Source organism: Nilaparvata lugens, chromosome 2, assembly GCF_014356525.2.
Source record: "Nilaparvata lugens isolate BPH chromosome 2, ASM1435652v1, whole genome shotgun sequence".
Taxonomy (NCBI): Eukaryota; Metazoa; Arthropoda; class Insecta; order Hemiptera; family Delphacidae; genus Nilaparvata; species Nilaparvata lugens.
The window spans coordinates 15,983,690-16,006,530 of NC_052505.1; the positions used below are offsets into that span (position 1 = coordinate 15,983,690).

The following is a 22,841-nucleotide window of genomic DNA, read 5'->3' on the forward strand; positions in this document are numbered from 1 at the left end:
TTTCAATATATTTTAAGATGTTATGTTATTCTATGATTCTAATAAGTCCAAAGGTTATTGATGAACGCATTGAGCATTTAGGTAAAGCAGAAATCGATCTTTATTATGACTATAAAAATTAATTTGTGAAACCTTGCATTTTTAGGGTAGTCAAAAGTAACGTTTGGTTATTATTTTATATAAAGTGAACAAAAAATTATAGTGATGAATACTATGATGGATCTTACATGCAACACTACTAGAAAGATAGGAAAAAATTGGAAGGTCATAGTTCACTCTTAGGTAATTTTTACCCTACCCTCAATTTCATGTTGTCCAATCTTTGCAAGAGTTATGAAATTATAGTGATGAATACTATTATAAATCCTAAAACCTACATGAAACACTACTAGAAATATTAAGAATATATAAGGTCTCATAAAGTTCACTTTTAGGGGAGGTTTAGTATTCCTGGGATCACCTGAATTTCATTGGTTTCACCATCATCCCACTCAGGGTCAGTATTCTTATCTTGAACTATGATTTATTTTCAGCCTCACTAATGTCATTGAAATAGAAATCTAGAAGTCAATTTGTACATTCTTCGAAGTCTCTGTTCAAAATGAACATATTGACTGCTTGAATCCAATCACTATTGCAAAAAATGTGCATTTGAAAAGAACGAAAAAAGTTACGTTAGTCGTGACCCTTGGGTCCCTGGGACCCAGGAATGTCATTTCACGAAAAAAACAAGTCACAGAGCACTAACACTCTACATCAAGTTTAAGTATCTACTGACATGAATTTACATGGGTCACAATAGACAGTAAAGCAAGCGGAAGCGAAATTATAACTAAAACAAAAATCTGGTGTGGCGCACTCACACAACTTTCCTTGCCGTTATGGAAATTGATCACCTGACGCTAGTGTTCCCGCGCAAATCTACTATTCTAAGATCTGAGACAGCTGGTGACAGGACAATAGCGCTGCAGACACACGAAGTCTGCTATCTCTTCATAGTAAAAGTAAATTCGTATGGCTTTTGTTGGTGGGGAGTCCCTTGCGGGAAGGTCCCACCGCCTGAATATATAATTTAAGCCGTCAATGGGCCTTACGACTGTCATACTTCAGCCGGGACTGACAGTTTAACGTGCCCATCCGATAACACGGGAGTGATCTGGTTAAAAAACTTTTGGTATTGAGAGGGTTTGAACCCGGGATCTCTTCATAGTGAATGATTTAATAGAATCAACAGTTGCCAACAGTTTGCAATTGAAATAATAACATTTTCTCAAATTTCAAGCTTATTTTCAATTTTAGGTGAAAATGTTACTAAACATTAATTGTAGAGATTTTCATGATCAATCTTTTCAATTTATTTTTTTTTGTTTAAATTGTATTTGAAGCCTGATAATTGGGAACCCAACATCGAACTTCGCATAGATGGGGCAGAGCTCCTGTAATTTTTACAGATATGAGACTTGTGGCAGTTGATAGAGCTTATCAATGACTATTTTAGGTACCTATAAATTTAATCGAAATCGTTGGAGCCGTTTTCGAGAAAATTGTGTAAAACCCTGTTTTTGACAACATTTTCGCCATTTTAGCCGCCATCTTGAATTGCATTTGATCGAAATTATTCGTGTCGGATCCTTATAGTGAAAGGACCTTGAGTTCCAAATTTCAAGTCATTCCGTTGATTGAGAGAACGACAATTTAGAACAGTACGGTCGTAAGAATACGGTTGAGCTTCACGGTATTCCGTTGGTGAAGGGTGAGGTGACGAGTGAACTAGTGGTGAAAACATGCGAGGCCGTCGGCATGCATGTCACAGCTGAGGCGATTGACTGCTGTCACCGACTACCTGTGAGGGGACCACGTAAGGAGACGCCTCCCATCATTGTCAAGTTCATAAGTCGTACACATACACACGCACTGTTGGATGGCCGAAAAAGGGTAAAGGACCTGTCTACTCGTCACATTGGACTCAAAGCTGTTCCCGCTACGTCTAAATGTTAAATTATTTTGATCACCTTTTTCGTAGTTCAGGTTGACTTGTTTTTTTTCTATCTATTATATAGTAGCTAACCGGTACTGATTTATTACGTAATTTAATTTAATTTTCTCTTTAAAAAATTCTCATTAACTCTTTTCAATTCTTTGTGAAGCTTGCAGATTGAATATTGAGGAATACGGATTAACTAATGCTTATATAAAAATGTTTTTATATATATATTTTTTTATATTCAAACTTGTGGCCTAATGACTTAGGTAAATTAATTGTATTATTTTTAAACGTGTTCTCTTTTGTGATCATAGTGATTCTGAAGTTATGGGTTATTTTAATTTTTATCTTGAAATTTATTTTAATTTTGAAAGTAGTCTTATTTTTAATTTTGTTTTGATTTTGCTCGGCATATTGGGCTCTGTAATTAATTTGTGCCGTATGTTACATAATTGAATTTGAAATAGAACCTTTGAATTTTAAATTGATTATTTGAGTTCGATTGATCGATTTTTCGGGCTGAATTAACACGAAATATTTTTTTATCTTTGTTTTTTAATTACTTACCACTGCTATAGATTTTTCAAATTCAATTTCAAGTTTTTTTTCTCTTTTGTTAACAACAGTAGTTTTTTCTTGTTTAAGACCAGTAATTGATAATCACATGCGGAAGTATCGTTCAGCTGAAACCTGAATATTTCATTCAATATCATAACGGTACCAAACCTGTATCAGTTTGTGTGACAGATAAACCCATTTTATCGGTATCTTATCGTTAGGTATCCGTCTACCTGAAATACTTTTAATCCTTTTCATTTTTGTGCGGCTGAAGGTGACGCTAATATTTTTTTTTTCTTTTTTCTTATCTCTTCACTTATTCATTTACTTTTTCTTTTTATCATAATATATGTCTTTCAATCACTCTTTGTCTGTATACTACCAAAATGTTCGGGGACTTCGTACAAAGGTCCTTAATTTCTATAATTCACTTTTAAATGCAGATTACGATTTGATAATATTGACTGAGACTTGGCTGCACAGTGGCATAATCAGCAGTGAAGTTTTCGACGATCGCTATGCTGTCTATCGGAGTGATAGGGGCGGGGGTGATGGCTGTCAGAGGGGAGGTGGAGTTCTTATTGCAGTAAGAAGGTCATTACAATCTGAGCTCTGTATTGAGCTTTGTCAGAATGATAATTTTTGTTTTGATACCGTAGGGATAAGACTAAAATTGAGCTCAACCTATTATCACATAAATGCTGTTTACATTCCACCGTCAACTCCATCGAATATTTTTCTTGGCTACTGTGAATATATTGAATCTTTAAATGGCATTCTCAGTGGGAATTTAATGATAGTTGGAGATTTCAATTTACCTGAAATTGACAATAATACTTATGATCTCTCTGCTGGTTCACCTAAAGTAAAATTTCTTTATCGTTTCATGTCATTCTATGATCTAGTATCATATAACACAGTGCAAAATGAGCTTGGTAGAACTCTGGATTTAGTGTTGAGTAACTTTCCAGTAAAAGTAATGAAGAGCGATGATCCACTTGTCCCTGAAGATGGTTATCACCCTGCGTTATGTGTGGATGCCTCATACTCAGTGACGACGTCAGGGCTAAATTCAAGCCACCCACCTGAATTTCATTATGAATATCATAAAGGAGATTTTCTCGGTCTCTATCTTAGTCTCCGTGATTGCAGTTGGGATTCCGTTTTTTGTAGTGGTGACGTTGACTCTGCAGTAGATAAGTTTTATAAAATACTTTACCATCATTTCAATGAGTTCATTCCTAAGAGGAGGGTGATTTTTTCAAATAATAAGTATCCTCCCTGGTTCACACATGATATCATATCTGATTTGAAATTGAAGAATAAGTGTTCAAGAAAGAGAAGAACTTCACCCTATCATGATAATATATTTAAAACATTACGAGCATCTCTTAAAACTAGAATTTCAGCAGCCTATGAGGCATATTTAAGTAGAATTCAAAATAGTTTGCGAAATAATGTTAAAAATTTCTGGAAGTATGTGAATTCGAAAAGAAAAACTTCTTTTGTGGAGTCGACCATGACACTTGACGGAGAGTCCTACTATGGGGCAAATATCGTCGATGGGTTTTCTAAATATTTTAAATCTGTTTATGAGGCTGATACACCTGATGCACAAGAGGGGGTTCCTGAGATGTCTGAGTGCTGCTCATTGTTGAATGGGGGTGTTGGGTCAGTCTCTTTTGATGACATCCTGTCTGCGATTAATGAGCTTAAGTCTGGCTGCTCTGAGGGTCCTGATGCGATTCCAACTTTTATTGTTAAAGGCTGTGCCGCAGTCTTGATAAAGCCATTGAAATTTATTTTTAATTTATCTTTGAGGACGGGTAAATTTCCTTCAAAATGGAAGGTGGCAAGGGTTACTCCAGTTTTCAAATCTGGAAATAGAAATGATATAAAAAATTATAGGCCAATTTCTATTTTAAATTGTTTTTCTAAAGTTTTTGAAAAAGTTATTTATTCCATAATTTATGATCAGGGTCAGAGAATTATTTCACCCCAGCAGCATGGATTTTTACCTCGTCGCTCCACTGTTTCCAATCTTATGGTTTTTAGTAATGAAGTGTCACATGTTCTAGATGATGGAGGGCGTACTGATGTTATTTACACAGATTTATCAAAAGCCTTTGACACTATCAACCATAGACTTCTGATAAGAAAACTTAAAGTGTTGGGATTCTGCGATACTCTGGTTCATCTTGTTCAGAGCTACCTTCAAGCAAGAAAACAATATGTAAAAATTCAACAATATAAATCAGAATTCTTTGAGTGCACATCGGGGGTACCTCAGGGCTCTAACCTTGGGCCACTCCTTTTTATTTTATTCATCAATGATCTCCCATCTGTTATCAATAAATCAAAATGTCTTTTGTATGCAGATGATGTCAAGTTGTTCAAAGAAGTCAATGATCTGAGAGATTGTTATGATTTACAGATTGACGTTGACAATTTGTCCAAGTGGTGTGTTACAAATGAACTAAAAATAAATGTAGGAAAATGTAAATTCATGAGTTTTACTCGACAGTCTTCTCCTTTCATACATGTTTACCATATAAATGGTATACCATTAGAAAAGGTGGAATCGTTCAAGGATCTTGGAGTGGTTTTCAGTTCTGATTTTTCTTTCAATGCACATGTAGATTACATATCTAACAGAGCTAATCAGCAGATGGGATTCATCTTGAGGACATGCTCACCCTTTGGAGACATAGTGCCTTTGGTACTGTTATACAAATCAATTGTAAGAAGCCTGATGGAATATGCTAGCGAAATTTGGAATCCATATTATAATGAACAGATTCAAATACTAGAACGAATGCAGAATAAATTCTTGAGATGTATTTATTATAAAAAGCACAATGTTTTCTGCCCGTTTGATTACCCTACCAATTCTTTAAGAAGTATGTTTGAAATTAAATCACTGAAAGTCAGACGTGACGTCAAATCTCTTCTTTTCCTTTATAATCTTTTAAATAACAAAATTGATTCTCCGTATCTGCTTTCCAAAATTAATATTTATATAAATACCATTGCTCGCCGTTCGACCTTTTCTTTTCATATCTCACGCTCCAGAACGGTGAGTCATTATAACTCTCCTCTGAATAGAGCACAGAGAATTTTCAATAGTTGTTCTCAGCACTTGGATATCTTTTGGTTCTCCCCGTACAAATTCCGTAGGATGGCGTGCGATCTAGTCGATAAAATTATTTATTTATTTATTTATTTATTTAAATAGTAATGTTTTTATTCAAGCTCAAATAAGTTATTAAAGAACATGAACAATAACAACGGTAGCAAAAAAACGAGTTTCAATAAGACTTTTATATAATAGATAATAAAAAATCAATTGAGAATAACAATGAAAATAAGAGTGAAAAGACATTATCATAATAATTTAAATACAATTATAACAAATTAGGCCTACCTGGTTTTAAACAGAGGTTTGAACCAAAATCACCAACTTAATAGTTAGTCAGAAGTTGCCGAACTTACTAAAGATTAACACATTAGATTCGAAAATACAAGCCACTATACTTAAGAATGAATATTATAAATATTATTATACAAATGAAGTATTGTAAATAAAGTATCATTATTAAATACTGTTATACCGCATTTGTAGAAAAGAGGTTATGCTTACGCTCAAACCTCAAAGCTTGTGACTCGTGGACGTGGTTGTTATTTCTTTAAATTTGAAAAGTCGAACTGTCAAAATCAAAACGTCGAAATGACGTCGATTCGTCGACTGTCGTAATCGAGATTTGAAATGTCGACTATACGTAGTGGGAATTTTAAATCCATGGGAATGGAGGGATGTAGACCTTGTACTTGTAGTCCAACCATCAGATGAAAAAGCAAATTCGGGAATTTTAATTGAATTATTTTGGAGAATTGGTCAACATCAACTTGATTACGAAAAGTTGGCATTGGCAAACTTTAGACCTAGATCTTTCTACTGAGTCTAACCCAACCGTTCTTTGTATATCTAGAGTAACAAGTATAGTAGGCTACCGTACAGTTTTTTCTCCCAGAGGGAAAAGTTTGAAGCCGAGGTTAACAATTTTCCTGAGGGAGAAAAACATTTATACCATTATAGCTATAATAATATTACAAATGAATTAAGCTTACTAAATTCAAACTCTTCATATCCAAATTAGTCCAGTCAAGGAAAGGTTATAGAGGAAAAATTTGAGAAGACAATTTTTGACCTTGCAGTTCTATTTAGGGTACCTAGTAGAGAGGTTAACATATCAAAAGTCCCCAACCCTACCTCCTGTGCTGAAGGGGTGGGGGTGGTTTAAATGTAGGTACCATTTTTTTGGTTTCTCGCATAAAACTCTAAAACTAAATCCTTAGGACTTGACTGTCATATAACAAATTAAAGCTTACATAATTTCCTACAATATTCATTCCACAACTTTTTGAGTTAATCTCCTCTAGTCTTTGACATATCCGCTCTTGAAGGAGTGACATTAAAAAAAACACGTTTGCCACCAATTTATTTCTATTTTTTCTCTTAGGTATAATTTTTTAAAAATCGACGGAAAAACTACATGCTGATTATAAGCTTATAATGCATTAAATTCTCTTCAATTTGATGTATAATTTTACACTTTTAGGAATTTTCCTACTCCTTTTGCAGCAGTTTTAGTACTGTATTGAGTGTGAAATCTCTATTTTTGCAACAATAGACCAATAATTGATAAAGGAATTTAGAGGGAATGTTTTAAACAAAATTTTTGACTTTGCAGCTTTGTCGAGACTAGTTAGGAGGAGAACAAATCAAAAGTCCTTATTCCTAACTCATGTGCTAAGGGGATGAGGGTAGGTTAGGTTAGGAACTTCAGGGTCACAAATTGTTTTCCCAACTTTTCCCTCTATACACTTTTTTGAGCATGCATTGTCTGGACTAAATAAATTGATTTTTTTCAATAATGAGTCAAAGTGTACACATAAAAGAGAAATTTATAAATTTTCATGAAATATTTTATATTTAAAATATTTGATAACCATTGAAATCCTGATACTGCAAAGTGCAAATAGAACTTGCACTTGATATTCCTTTCAGAACTTACTGCACCCCGACCCCAAAATTTCCTGAAAAATTCAGTAGCCATCAGATTTTCAATATTGCAAAGTGCAAATAAAACTTTAATAGAGTGTAATGAAGAGTTATTCTCCTTTCTCAGATAACTGCACACCATCCCCATATCATATGCCATGAATTAGGTTAATATTCATGATGTATTGATAATAAATTATTAAATCCAGTGGAAAACTCAATAATTTTGAATAGTGGAGACAAAAAACGGAAATAAGCAAGAAAGAGAACGAAAGGGACTGCGAAATAAACACGAAATTCAACAAAACATATATAATTAGTCTTTAGTCAGAAAAACAACAATCTTAGCACGAAACACTATACATTTACATCTAATAGTGTATATAAATAGCCTACTCTATTGAAATAATATCAAATAATTTAATTGCAAAGTACATAATAGGGAGCAAGAAACAATACTATAATAAATACAAATGTGTAAACAATAATATTCATGTTTGAAATATTAAAAACGAAATAAAGAAACAGTTTTACAAGATATTATTTACAGTGTAAAGATTTAAAATAATAAAACATGCGAATAGCAAAGCTTTCAAAGAAAACTATTCAAAACTATTGTTTTGTTTCAAACTATTCAAGAAAACTACTAGAAATACTAGGATAATGAACAGTCAAGTTTCGATGCATAAGAGAAGGTTTCTTGCCGATTGATCGAAATGTCTGTACAGTATTGATCATTACTTTGAAAAATATTAAATTTTATACAAAATAGAAATTATTTCAGTAGAAGGTAAGTTACATGATTTATTCAAACTGACAGATGAAGTAGGATTTATGTTTTCAAGTTTTTGCATACATTACATTTTAGGAGATAGTTCAGTTAGTTTTGGAAAACAAACAATTTAGTAAAATGATGTTTAATCAATTAGAATATTTTTTTTATTATTTCTCATTAAAAGTAATCCAGTTAACTGGTAAAGTTGTGATAAAACAAGTGATAGTATAGTATCAACAAAAATAATTCTAAAAAACTACTTGAAGTAATCTACAAATCCAGTTCAATAATTTGAAATTTCACAAATCTAGTAAAATTGGAATTTACAGGTCGCCTCGACCTTGATCTAGGAAGTTCAAGTCATTGCAAATGCTGCTAACTAATACTCAATAGTTTACTACAGAAAATAGACAATACAATTATATCAGAAACTTGTCGACTATTCTATCAAGATACATAGCTGCCTATTTCTTAACAAAACATTCAATGTTGAAAATTCTGCAATAATATTTACACATTCATATAACGAATAAAGTACTACGATCAAGCGTATTTGTCAATTCCAAGCAGAGTATAAAATTTAAAAATCTTCCTGTTTACAAATACAGTTACAGGAAGAGAAGAAATATTCATAGAGCATAGATTTAAAATAAACATTGATCAATTATTTACAAATTTCAATCAGAGAAAAGTGATAGTTGGTAACGTTTCATCTTCAACAGAATATAGAGAGATCTGTTGAAAATTCAACCAAATGGTAAATCCTTCAAAATTGCAGAACTGTTCAATTTCATAAAAAGCTAGCTAGCAATTGAGGTGAAATAAAAACGATATTGACAGTTGCATATAATGTGCATAATAATATCGATTTTATTTCACCTTAATACGGAGAAATTTCACAATATCTCTGTTCATAGTGTAAAACCTAGCAGTCTTTTCTCACGTATTTCAGCAATACGATTATACAATGTTAGAGAAAATCAAGGAGCTTCCTGATTGAATTCAATATTATACCATTAGATTTCAATGATAGTCGAGATAGAGTAAATGCGAGCTCAATAAACAAATATAATGAGAGAATTATATTACAAGGCTTAAAAAATAAAGTACGACTGAATACAGTGGTAATAAGAGATAAATTCTTGATCTCAGCTCAAGTGGTACATCGAATGACTTGTAATGCAACTAAAGAAAGATTGGATTAGTTAATTCAATTCAAATTGAAAGAATAGAGTCAATTTGTTGTTGGAGCAAGAGCTGATGTCGCTGAGGCTGAGAACATGTATTGCACAATGCTATGTGTCAAGATAGAACACATATGTGAGAAGAGATTAGATTAGTTAATTCAATTCAAATTGAAAGAATTGAGTCGATTTGTTGTTGAAAGGAGAAATCACTACATAGGAACAAGGTCGAGCAGGTCAGCCTGTGGCTGAGTCATGTTGGCGGGGAAGAAGGCACAGAGCTCCTCGAATAGCTGGCAACGCTGCTGGAAGCACCTGGTCTGCATGTCCTCGTGAGCCGACGACTGACCCCGGCAACAGTCGCTCTCCTGGAATATCACTGAAGCCAGCTTCTGGAACTGAACAAAACCTCACATTATCCTCTCAATTTTACTAATTTTTAAATTTAATAATCTGTGGGGTTTGCTTGTATTGGATTGTAAATTGCAGTGTGTAAGTTGTAAATGTGAAAGTAATAAATATCTAGCTGCATTTAAACTGTCGTATGATTGAGAATTAGAACCGTTTTGGGCTCGAGTCTGTGGTACTTTTCTAAAGTTGTATTATGATGAGTGATTGAATAAATAAACTATATTACAAGAAATTCAAATAATGTTCAGGCCAAGGTCTATAAATACAGGCCATGACACAATCCCGTGATGCATTGCAAAATTGCCATTTTATGGGGTTCTAGTTCACCAATTTTCAAATTTATCAGCTGTTATCATTATAGATTGAACAACATGATGTGTTATTTTGTTATATTGTTCAAGGAATATTGTTTGGCTTTGAATTGTAAAATAAATTATTCTTCCCACAGAATAATAATCTTTAGATCCCAACTAGGAACTGAATTGTTGATTTTTAGATTTGGAACTTCAAACTCTTTTTGAGGTTTGCCTTCTGTCCCAATGCCTTATGAATCATAACAAGTTACAAGAATAAGAACAATATTTTTAATAATAAAAAGATGAATTATTAAACCATTTATTATTGAAATTTCATTATTAAAAAATCGAAAACCTGATTTTACATATTATCTGAACCAGAATATTGTTTTTAAAAAGCATAATGCATGATTTTGTTATGAGCAGATTGGAATATTTCAAATGTACCGCCATAAAGACCCCACATAATGGCCGCTCCATAAGGAACACGAGTGTCATGATTTGTATTTATAGACCTTGGTTCAGGCAAGAAGAAGATGACTATCTACTTTATCGAATGTTAGACAAGAATAGAAACACCAATGTTAATAAAATACTGGGTGGACCTCACTATAGACCCGGTTTCTAGGACACTTATTACGGAAAATCTGAACGACCATTAAATCTATAGGTTTTTAACGAGTTTCGATCAATGATAAGTTACAAAAAAATTATCTATGTTTTAATAACTCTCTATAAGAATGAGATATATTATTCACAGGAATACTTCAAGTATAATTTATGTTAAAATGCATGATCGAATACCATGATTTTTTAGATATTTTACAAAGATTGTAGATTTAAAAAATCTGAATAATATTAGCTTTGATATCGGATGATTGTTTAAACCTTACTTCTTTTGTTTGTTCTGGATCTTCATGATCAATGATGTCCGAGAGAGACGTTTGCAGATAGTGAAGGGCTTGCAAACTATCTGAAGAAGCTAATTCTTGAAACCTGGAAAATATTAAAACAAAAGTAAGTTACAGGACTAACAAAGCAAAGAATATTAATTTCAACAAGTTTTGTGTAAAACTGATTATCTCAACTTTATTGATAGTAATGGAATTTGAAGTCAGAAATAATTATTATTCGGAAGTATAGTTCAGATTATTTAGTTCTAAATAAAGATAATTTCACACTAACGTGACCGACGTATTCTTCCATGTATTTAAAGGATGTTTTAAAAAATCGGTCTTCATTTTATCAAATAAGCCAATTCAAACCGACGTGGTATGGCATAGCCGCGAGCATCTCAAGCTATGTTTTTGTTTATACGTTTTGAATACCACGTTGATGTGGAATGGCCTTTATACTTTCTCAATCTTTCATTTTTTGGACTGAAAGTTTTGTGAAGTGGAGAACTTGAGACTTAACCTATTTCGGACTATGCGTAACCTCTACTAAATTTGGGAGAGGAATAGCACAAGGTTAACTTTCTCTCCCTAACATTTTAATGATGTTCTTATGGTAAGAATAAATAAAGAATAATAGCTTACACTAATAAAGATGAGAATAGAATAGGAATAGAACCGAATACAACAGAATAGAGTTAAAGAAATAATGGGAAGTCAAACTAGAGATTGTGAAAAACTGTAATTGCTATTATACTGTGGATAAAACAAGTTGAGACTTTGACAAAAATATCCTTCTTGTCAAATAAAGCGAATTTCAATCTCTTCATACAAGCCCATATGACTGGATATATTCAATTCGACAACTCAGTCCAATTTTCATCTAATTTTTTATTCAGAGTTTGGAGTAATAGCATAATGAGAGCATATTACCTGTATTTTCGAATGAGAAATCGGAACCTCTGCAATAGTTGAGGATAGGTGGGTCTGTAGAGGGTGAGCCGCCAGAAGTCATCCAGTCTGAGTTTCGGCGAAGATGCTTTGCCAGGGTTGCCACCGAACAAATAGTGCACCTAAAACAATATCATAGTATATTTTCTAACTGACAAAAATTGAATTTATTATAAATACGATCCAGGACTTATTACTCAAGTATCAAATAAAGGAGGCTGGTTGAGGAGACCATACTGATCAGGCTTCAATTCGCCAACTAAAATAAGTCTGGTCCGCCCGCCACGTACCAAATCAAAATTGAATCAAATTGATTGTCAAATAAACGAACAACATTTACAAACATGGAAACAAATTTCAGGTTCCATCTTCTTCTTTTCTTACGAAGCGCTACAGCCCTACGTGGACCTTGGCCTCCTCAACAATTCGCCTCCTTTCATCTCTCTGATTAGCCAGTCTCTTCCAGTTCCTCACTCCTAGGCACGCTAGATCCTTTTCCACATCCTGCAGCCAACGTGTTCTCGGGCGACCTCTTTTCCCTCCATTCTTCCAACAAGCATCTGCTTCTGCATCCTATTATTCTCCATTCTTTGCCCTTGACCCAGCCAGCTGATTCTTCTAGACTTCATGAATAGTACTATATCTTTTCCCCGCAGAATGTTACCTATCTCTGCATTGCTTCTGATTCTCCACTCTCCATTTTCGCATATGGGGCCATGAATTCTTCTTATTACTTTTCTTTCAACAATCCTCAATGCGATGATATTTTGGGAGTTGAGAACCCAAGTTTCACACCCGTATGTCACTACCGGTTATATAGCTATGGTGAATGTGATATTTTCGAGCTCAAAATTTAAGTGTTTTTATTCTTTATTTTGTGAATTTATAGTTTGTTTCATGTTTTTAAGAAACTTTTATTATTAATCCATCCAAATTTAAAATTGTTTGTTTTATTCTAATTTATATTTTAGATTGTGATTTGGTGTAGAAATTTGAATGGACATAACCTATAATATTTGGACAATTTAAAACTAAATTAGGAAATTGAAGAAGTTTTAGGCAATAGCCTGTTTTTTCTTTTCCGATTCTTGTATTTTTTGCTAACCTTAAAATAAATAAATAAATAAATAAGTGTTCAGGTTCATATATGGAAAAATTTACATTCGAGATTATAGAAGCTTTCACCAAGTAATAATATAATTAATATTAGCGTTGCCAGCAAAACTAAGTTTGTGCGCTAGCAACGAGCATTTAGTTATTATCTCTTCAATATTATCGAAAATTGAAATTATACGTCATTTTGTTCAACTAATATTCGAAAAATTCTTCATATTTTCGAATGTACTCTACAACGTTGAGGAGTCACCTTTTACATTGATCTCTTTGCTACTAGATGTTTACATATTGTAAACAAACGAAAAATATATATTTATGTACAAAGTACGAACCTTATTAACGTGGTCGTAGACTAACTGATGAGCAAACCTAGGACAAGGTTCCAAGTGTTGCATCTTGCTCCAGTACTGTTCTTCAGCGTTCTCATTCCGATAAACGCAACTCCTGAAAATTAATGCATTGAATATAAAAGTTCACTTTTCAAATAATTCATAACGAATCACAAAAGCTACAATTTTTTATCAATTTGTTTGTTACTCATTGTCATATTAAATATATCGGGGCACCGAGCTTCGCTTTGGAGTCCAAAAGCATAATTTATCATTATTTATTTATTGATACACAGAACACAATATATATTCTTTAAATAATTATTGTCTAAATATTTTTGTCTAAAATTATTGTCTTTAAATAATTCAATTCAATAATTCTTTATTGTCATATACAGTGCACAAGAATACATAGATATATGCTTTTAGTATAAAGGAATACAAAAAAAATATCAATTCACAAAGACGTACCGTATTGCATTATTGACCTAGAATATTATTGCTAAGCCATAGAAAGTTTGCAAGTCTTGAAAAAAAAATTAACAAAACCTGCAATTTTATTCCATTATCCAAAATTCCGAGCCATCGGTCGACGACTGCATCGCAAACATGCCCACTATACTGTATGTTATTCAATCACAAACAACCACGACACAGCCAACAACCGATGGCCCAAAACAACTAGCCTATTAGCCTATAAGAAATATAACTTACAAAATACATCATTGACTTGCACCGACACAACAACAAAGGAAATAGTCCCACATGAGTCTTGGACTTGTGTGTGGGACGAGTATCATTATACTGTGATATTTTGTGACTAAAATAGTTGAGTAGAAGTTTAGAGAAATAAATGAATATAACCTTTACAGATTTAGAAAGAAGAGCAAAGAACAAACGGCAATACAAGATAAGAAGAAAAGGATTTATGTAGGGCTATGGGTTAGTTGAGGAATTAGTGAGTTAGTTAGGATTCCATACTAGAGCTTTTATTTCATTTCAATGTTTTTAAAATGTTTTTATTATTATTGTAAACTACCTGTATAAGGAAGGGTTCGAGGAAATTCTCTGAGTTATTGGCACCATTTGCACGCAGCCAACCATCGATGATTCTTTTGTAAGCAAGCAAACCTACCGTGGGCTCTATTATTTCTCTGGATGGTGCTTTCCTCAATAAAATGTTGGAGACGTAGAATGGGTTGGTGCGATTTATTGATTTGACAATTCTGGGGACCTGTAGCCCCACATTTGCAGAGCTTCTAGTATTGTAGCTATGTGCTACCTCGGTTACCATGAAATCCCTGTTTTTGTACGTGAATACAAGTACATTCTTCATATATATCTGCCTGACAGTCAATAATTGAGAATATTCAAAGAGTGCCTCGGTGGGATATTGTCTCTCCAGTTTCAAGCCGGCCTTGATTATAAGCTTCTGTATTACATATAAAGGCTCCAGTGCAGTTCTAACTGCTCCTCCCCATGCAATAACACCATAACTTAAGGTCGACTGAACATAAGCAAAATAAACTGTCTTAATTTCCTGTTTGTTCAGGATGAAGCTTAGCTGATGAAAAATGTAAATAATTTTTCTAAGCTTACGTTGCAAACTGATTATGTTATTCTCATATCTAAGGTTAGAATCTATTATAACTCCAAGATAGTTGTAACTCTTCACCCTATCAATGATCTGACAGTTGCTGACAGTGCCATAGGTATCATCACAGGAGTGCAATTTCAAAACTATATTATCTGGAGGCTCACTACAAGGTCTGAGTGCAATGGGCAGGCATTTTGTCTTACCTACATTCATGGTGAGGATGTTCTGATCAAACCATGCCTTCAGCTTCTTCATTCCCATTTCAGCCTTTAAAAATGTTTCATTCCAACTTGCACCCCTAAATATTACAGCAGTATCATCCGCAAATAGGAAGAGCTCGCCTTCAATGTTCATCTTATCAATGTTATTAATGTAAACAAGGAATAAAACTGGCCCAAGGGTACTGCCCTGAACCACACCATATTCTACCTCACTGACTTCACTCATTTTTGGTCCGATGGAAACCACCTGTCTTCTATTACCAAGATAGCTCTTGAACCAGGCCAAGGCCAAGCCTCTCACCCCCATAAACTCCAGTTTAGCAAAGAGTATGTCTCTGTCTATCGAATCGAAAGCCTTGGCCAGGTCAACAAAAACTGATAATACCTTCTGGTCTAGATTGATTGCCTCCATGAATGCCTTATTAATCGCAAACAGTGCATCCGAGGTATATTCTTGCTTTTCCGGAAGCCGAATTGACGATTTGAAAGCAAGTTGTTTTCTTCCAAATACCTCTGAAATTGCAATTTGACACACTTCTCCAATATCTTTGATACAACACATAACAAGGAAATGGGCCTGTAGTTATTCATATCACTTTTACTGCTAGACTTGTGGATTGGTATAACCTTAGCAATTTTTAAATCCTCAGGGAACACCCCTGTTGTCAGGCTCAGATTTATAAGGTGAGTTAATGGGATCAAGAGAATATCTCTCTATTTATTTGAATATATTCAAATAATTATTGTCTAAGTAATTAGAGTGCAAATTAGACTCATAATTTTAGAAAAGTTTAGAAAATAACCTTATTGTTTTGGAGACTCTTTTAAATCTTATCTATCAAAAATTGGGAGAGAGACAGTTTTGGGCTAAGCCTGTTGTCAATCACATTGTATTTTATGATGTGTGGTTCAGTAAATGAATGAATAACTGGATAAATAATCAATATTAAACCATTCTTAGTTCCATTCATTCAACTGGTAGCTCACCAATCACTATCTACTCTTGATTTATGATTGATCTTGATTTATGGTAAATCTAGTTTTACAGTAGAAATTTTGTAGACTATTGTTTTTCGTTTTTTACCATAGTTATTTTCTCAACTCTTCCATTATTATAGTACATTGTTATTTTGATGTTTTGACTTGGCCTGTATGTGTATTGTTTTTGGCTCAATAAAATTAAATTGAATTTGACTGAGTTCAAAATATATTGACTCGAATTTAGATAAAATCATAGCATATCTTACCACTCATTTTGTTTGATGTAGTAAACCCAGAAAGAATTTTGTACGCTGTCATCCCGCTTTTCTTTATCCTTACTTAGACCCTGGAAAACACGAATAAGAACGTCGGTCATGATCATAGAATTGAATCAGAGTTCTGACTTCAAAGGAGGATTGTAAAATTATATATTATATAAAGAGTTCATATAGACACTTTAGTGGGAAGCTTCCTGATAGTTCAAACAAAATACGGTGGTCTCTGGTCTGAGGACATACTTGAGCTCATTCTGTAACAACTTTCAATATCTGATACATATTTTTCTGGCTATGCGTTCAATGCCAAAAAAATTAAAATGAATCAGTAACTAAGTTTTAGGAGAAATTTAGAAGCAATCAGTTTTTGTTTATTGAATCTATTTCTATTATTATTAGCTAAGAATTTGAGATTGTATTTCTTTCAATTATTTTATTTGTAAGTATTGTTGTATGTAAATATGTTTAAATAGCTTATGCTTGTAAACTACAGCAGTAGAAAGTCAACTTTTTCTTTCTTGTATTGTGTCTATTGTTGTAATGACTCCTCCTCTAAACACGGACTTGTTCCATATTAGAGGAAGTAATTTTCAGGGAATATATAGTAAAATGTACTTTCTGGAAATAAATTGAATTTGAATTTTAATAGTCTCGAACCGACATAGCCTGAAAAATAGATAAGTAAGATATTATAAGATAAGTAATCGATAAGTGAACGATAGATAAGTTTATTATAAAAGCTATTATAATCCTGAAAAAGTTCAAAGAATGTTTAATACGTCTACTTCAACTATAGTGAAGAAATATTGGAGAACGGTGTTCCACTTCATTTCGAAGTGAAAAATGTAAATTAAAAATATTGTGCCGACAATAACCTTAGTGTCCGGTTTCTCATTGGGGAACTTTGGACTATATACGGCGAGGTGGAACTACCCTTGGGTCTCCCCACCATTAAAAGCCATACGCTAATAATAATAGTGTTGCCGATTCTATTGGTTTCTTTTATATTGTTAGGTGATCATTTGATCGATTTAGGCTGGCCACTAACGGTAGAACATGCAAGCACATACACAGTCGTATTACATTGTTGAGACATCACAGCTGTCATCAGTGAGAGGCTTCCAACATAAAATAAACCACTGGAAAATTACAAATTATGACAGAAAAATAATTCAACCTCAAATAGAGCAGCGAAGAAAAAATAAACAACAATAATTGGAGATACAAAGACCTATCATCAAAAAATGTTGATCGAAGCGGTCGCTGTGATGATACAACAATGTGAGTCGACTGTGTACGTGCATGCATTTTTCTACCGTTAGTGGCCAGCCGGAAATCACGAAGCTTATTATTTTTGTGATCAATTATTGGTCTTCTGTGATAATACATACAGAGTGGGACAGAGCAATACCTACTATTACTTCAGGCCCCACAACTGATCTCTAATATACTATGACATCATCACATGTAGATCGATGATCTACTGGCGGTAAGCAATCAAAATAAGAGCGCTGATGCTTGTTAATTAATTTCAATTAAGGTATAATTCCTATAATAGCTCTACAGTTTTTTTCTAATTGAAATCCAACATCGTCGGGGTTTGTGCTTTGTTTCTCATTTCGAGTTTTCCCTGTCCTCCTCTCAATATCTTAGGATACGTCAACATCCTTTTCCAATATAAATTAATGAATTTATATGTAAATTAATAATAAAATTTCATTCTCGTCAGACTGACTGATAGGGGCTCATCCTTGCTCACAGACCTTAGGTTCATGCAAGGATTAATTCCTTCAAGTACGGCCTGTCAGCTTGCACTATTAGAAGAATAATAAACATTAATAGTAGAATAGAAAGTTTTTATGTTATTACGCTTTATTAATATGCTTTGTAAGTAACATTATTGTATTGTAAACATTTTTCTGATAGTGTGGGAGACAGAATTTATTTATATTTGTTGTATTGTTTTTTGGATGAAGAATAAAAGAATTTGAATTTGAAAAAGAATTTGATTTGTTATCACATCTGATATGGTAATCAACAAAACTGGAATACAAATTCAATTTTCACGGTCTTCCATTTCAATGAATATGGTTTGTTTATCATTCTTCTAATATTTGTTTGTGAAAAGTAATAATGAATTTCGGGTTTTATATCATGGGATACTGTTGTGTACCTAATTGTCGCGGGAATTATAACAAGACTCCAAAAGTTTCCATACGGTATTTTCTTTTTCGAAAGAATGAAACTTTGAAACGAAAATGGATACGAGCGATAAGAAGAAAGAGCTTCAACTCTACAAAACAACGGTTTACATGAAGTGTAGAAGAACAGTGTAAATAAAATGTGAAATAACAGTGTAATCAGAATGTGGAATAACAGTGTAAATAAAGTGTGTGAAAGAACTTTTGAACTAATAAATTAAAAATTAAATGCAAAGTGTTGGAACTGTCCATAACATCATAATATTAAAGGTTTCACCTAACTGGAAAACATTCTCCTGATGGGTTTCTTTGTACCACAGATTTATTGTGATCAAGTTTGTGGGAGCCTCTTCCTAAAAAAGAGTTAAATCTAATTTGGTTTATCTTTGATTTACCTCTCCTTCGATTCTGATACAGGCTATTGTCAAGTATTTTGGTTGAGATGAATTTATCAATAGCTCTATCACTGAATTAAGTAGGCCTATGTCTATCAAGCTGAAAGTATGAATAAATTATTGCATTTGTGGAATAAAGTGTTTTTATTTCAATAAAATTTCTACTTAATGGGGTCTGAAGTAATAGTAGATATTGGACAGAGCCGATTGATGAGTTTGGAAGGGTTATAAGTAATGAACCGTTCAACTTAGAAACAATTTAATGGGTTCAATTCAGTTTGAAATAAGGTTTTTATTGTTAATTTATTATAAATTATATTACTTAAATGGCAGCCATAAGCAGCAATACACTGATGCGTATTTTGAAGTTTTAGAACGAATTTTGGTACACTGTGATTAGTAAGGCTCTTCTCTGATTCGCTCCTTTAGTTCTTCCAAGGTGTGTGGGCGATCTTTGGAAACTTTATTTTTATTTAATATCATAGAAAAAAATCGCATTTTCAAATTGGGTGAGCGTGCTGGCCATAGTTCTTTGAGAATGGCAACATCACCGTCAACGTCACCTCCCAGCGTTATGTGACAATGCTACTTACGTTTCTGCGCAGCAAAGTGGAATAAATTGCTGAGGAATATGACTTGGGAGAAATATGGTTCAGCAAGATGAAGCTACAGCCCATACAGGCCCATTTCAATGAATGTGTTGAGACCATGTTCCCAGAGCGGCTTATCTCACGAAGGGTGGACTTGAGGTGGCCGGCATGCTCACCCGATTTAAGTATATGCGATCGTATTCTATGGTGTTACCTGAAAAATAAAGTTTTCAAAGATCGCCCACACACCTTGGAAGAACTAAAGGAGCAAATCAGAGAATAGCCTTACCAATTGCAGTGTGCCAAAATGCGTTTTTAAACTTAAAAAATACGCTACATTAGTATATTGCTGCTTATGGCCGCCGTTCAACTTATATAATTTCCGAAAAATTAACAATTAAACTATATTTCAAAGTGAATTGAACCAATTAAAACGTTTTTTTTCTAAGTTTAACGGTTCATTACTCATAACCCTTCCAAACTCGTCAATCGGCCTGCTCCACCCTGTATAATTTGTTCAATGTAATACTATCCACTCACTGAGAGAACGTAGATTTCGTCGAGCTGCGGATCTATGGTTGCTCTCTGCGTGAAGCCAGCCGCTGGCAAGGCGGAGGCATCTCTCTTGCTGCCGTCTGAAATGTGCTCGACCAGGCCAGAGTCCACATCGTACGAAAAGAAATCATTCAAATAGTCCTTATTTCTTTGGCCAGCGAATATGAACAGCTTCCTGTAAATCTGAAAACGTTTATTTATTTTTAATAAGGATTAATCATTTATTTAACAATTTGATAATATTAAACAGTCGTAGTTGCATTGAGAGGCTGTTTCATGAACCCGGTTGCACAAAAGTCTGTTAACTTTTAATCCCGATTAAATGCCACGAGAACCAATCAGAGAAGCTATCTTCTCAAAACACCTTTGTGTACACATCGTTTGAGACAAATTTAAGAAATATAAAAAGTTTTGGGCAATAGCCAGTTTTTCATTTCTGATTATTGTATTTTCTTTATGCAATAAATGAATGGATAAATATTGTAATATTGTAATGTAAATTGTCGATGAATCAAACTAATGAATATTAAAACTGAAACTAATAACTAACCTTGATGATTCTAAAATGATATGAAGTTTAGCCTGATACATGATTTATGTTTGATTTCATTTGTACTTTGTCAATACACTATTTGTTGCACCTACCTTGAACAAGAATGTATAAATAATTTTATTTCATTCACTTTGAAAAGCTCCTAATAACTCTTGACATTTTTCTGATTTGAGTATGCAAAATGTATGTATAATACCATAGAGAAACAATAGCATAAGTAGATATCCCATGGTATAGGGCGTTTATGTCGCAACTTTTACTGTTATCCCAAGCCGATTACTGTCGATTATTGTTGATTTTTACTGTTTTTACCGGGTAAGAGTGTATGAACGGCACAATATTAGAGACTACCAGCGTCATAAAGCTTCACGGGAAAGAACTATGTGGGCTATCGGCTTGAGATAACAGTAAAAGTTGCGACATAAACGCCCTATACCATGGGATATCTACTTACGCTATTGTTTCTCTATGATAATACATTTATATAACCTTATGACAATAAAAACATTTTGATTTTTTTTTAAATTTGATACTGAAACTAAACTATTGAATAGTTACGAGAACACATTCATTTGAAAAATCGCAACTGAATTGAAATACTCACCGGATGGAAGAGCATGGAGTGACTAACTCTGGAGCGTAGCGTGGGAGTGCTATTTGGATCTGGCTGAATCGGAGAATCAGGACACAAATTTCTCCAAGTGTTGGTCGATACATGGTAAGAAAACAGGCCCGAGTACACTGGTTCTGATGAAGCAATAGCTTCAGTTGTCGTTATTCTGAAAACAACGTATTCGATTTAAATAGTTTCGACTTGAAAATTACAACACGGTTTCTAATGCTAGCAGCAGGTTTCAGTTTGTCAAGTTTTCACTAAATCAAGTATTGAGTTTGTCTAGTTCTCACTTCGTCACGTTTTCAGTTTATCAAATTTTTAGTATGTCATGTCCCCAGTTTGTCCAGTTTTAAGTTTGTCTTTTTTCCAGTGTTTCAAGTTTACTGTTCACTCTCTCAGAGTTGTTTTTTACCCATTGTTATTTCAATCTTTTTACTATACAGAGTGTTTACGAACTCCTTACGAATACTCTAGTGCATTGCTCCTGGGTAAAAAACGTATCTAAATATCATATTTAAATTGTCCGAAGGTCTTCAGTTAGTCACACAGCGGCCATTTTGCTTTTTTCACTCATTATTTTTTTCTAAATAATGGTTAAACATACGAAATTGAAACTTTGCATAATCATTTATAGCAGCTAGGCAAAGCTACAAAAGAAGTTGGATTCAAAATGGCGGAGAAATTTAGGTGTGACGGAAAACCTGTTTTTATCATTCGAAAAGGATCACAGATCATACCTATCTTCTAATTTCCCTTTTAAGAGAAATCTTCTGCTGCTTCCATACAAACTGGAAGCATGATAAATAATTGAAAACTTGATGTAATCAAATCTTGAAGAATTTAAAATTGGTCTATAACCACCCTGGGTTAAGCAAGAATCTATATGCAAAATTTCAAGTTAATCAGTCCAGTAGTTCTGATGTGATAATGCGTCAATATACTTTACACCTGTATAGGCTACGTTTATAATCCAGTTCTTCCCTTTATTATAGTATACAAGATGATACATGGATGGCTGATCATTGTTATTTTACTAAAAGATAGAATAAGTTGAATAGTTTCCCTTTCAGAGGGAGTTTTGACAACCCACAAAACTCATTTTTCATTTGAAGATATAACGAAAAGGTGCATATGACCTTATTTTTTTGCTCAGCTTGCCAAAATACCCCTCATTCCTGTACAGTGAGTCAGTCATTCTATCAGGGCTCGAATAATTTTGAAATTTCAATTAAATAAAAATGGAAGAATATAATTTCTTTATGTAAATAACAATACCTTCATTCAAAGACATATTAACT

At 33.5% G+C, this 22,841-nt stretch overlaps 1 protein-coding gene across 1 annotated transcript in view; it reads right to left on the minus strand.

Moving 5' to 3' along the window:
- Positions 1-8,680: 8,680 nt before the first annotated feature.
- Positions 8,681-22,841, minus strand: part of LOC111052203 (muskelin) — a 29,277-nt gene continuing 15,116 nt past the window's right edge. Inside the window, exons 8-14 of the mRNA XM_039420685.1 lie at positions 21,532-21,706; positions 20,360-20,557; positions 16,625-16,704; positions 13,563-13,674; positions 12,097-12,236; positions 11,164-11,266; positions 8,681-9,961 (exon numbers count right to left, since the gene is read on the minus strand). Of these exons, the coding sequence (XP_039276619.1) occupies positions 9,776-9,961; positions 11,164-11,266; positions 12,097-12,236; positions 13,563-13,674; positions 16,625-16,704; positions 20,360-20,557; positions 21,532-21,706 (994 nt within the window). The 3' untranslated portion in view covers positions 8,681-9,775. The remainder of the gene's footprint in view (positions 9,962-11,163; positions 11,267-12,096; positions 12,237-13,562; positions 13,675-16,624; positions 16,705-20,359; positions 20,558-21,531; positions 21,707-22,841) is intronic.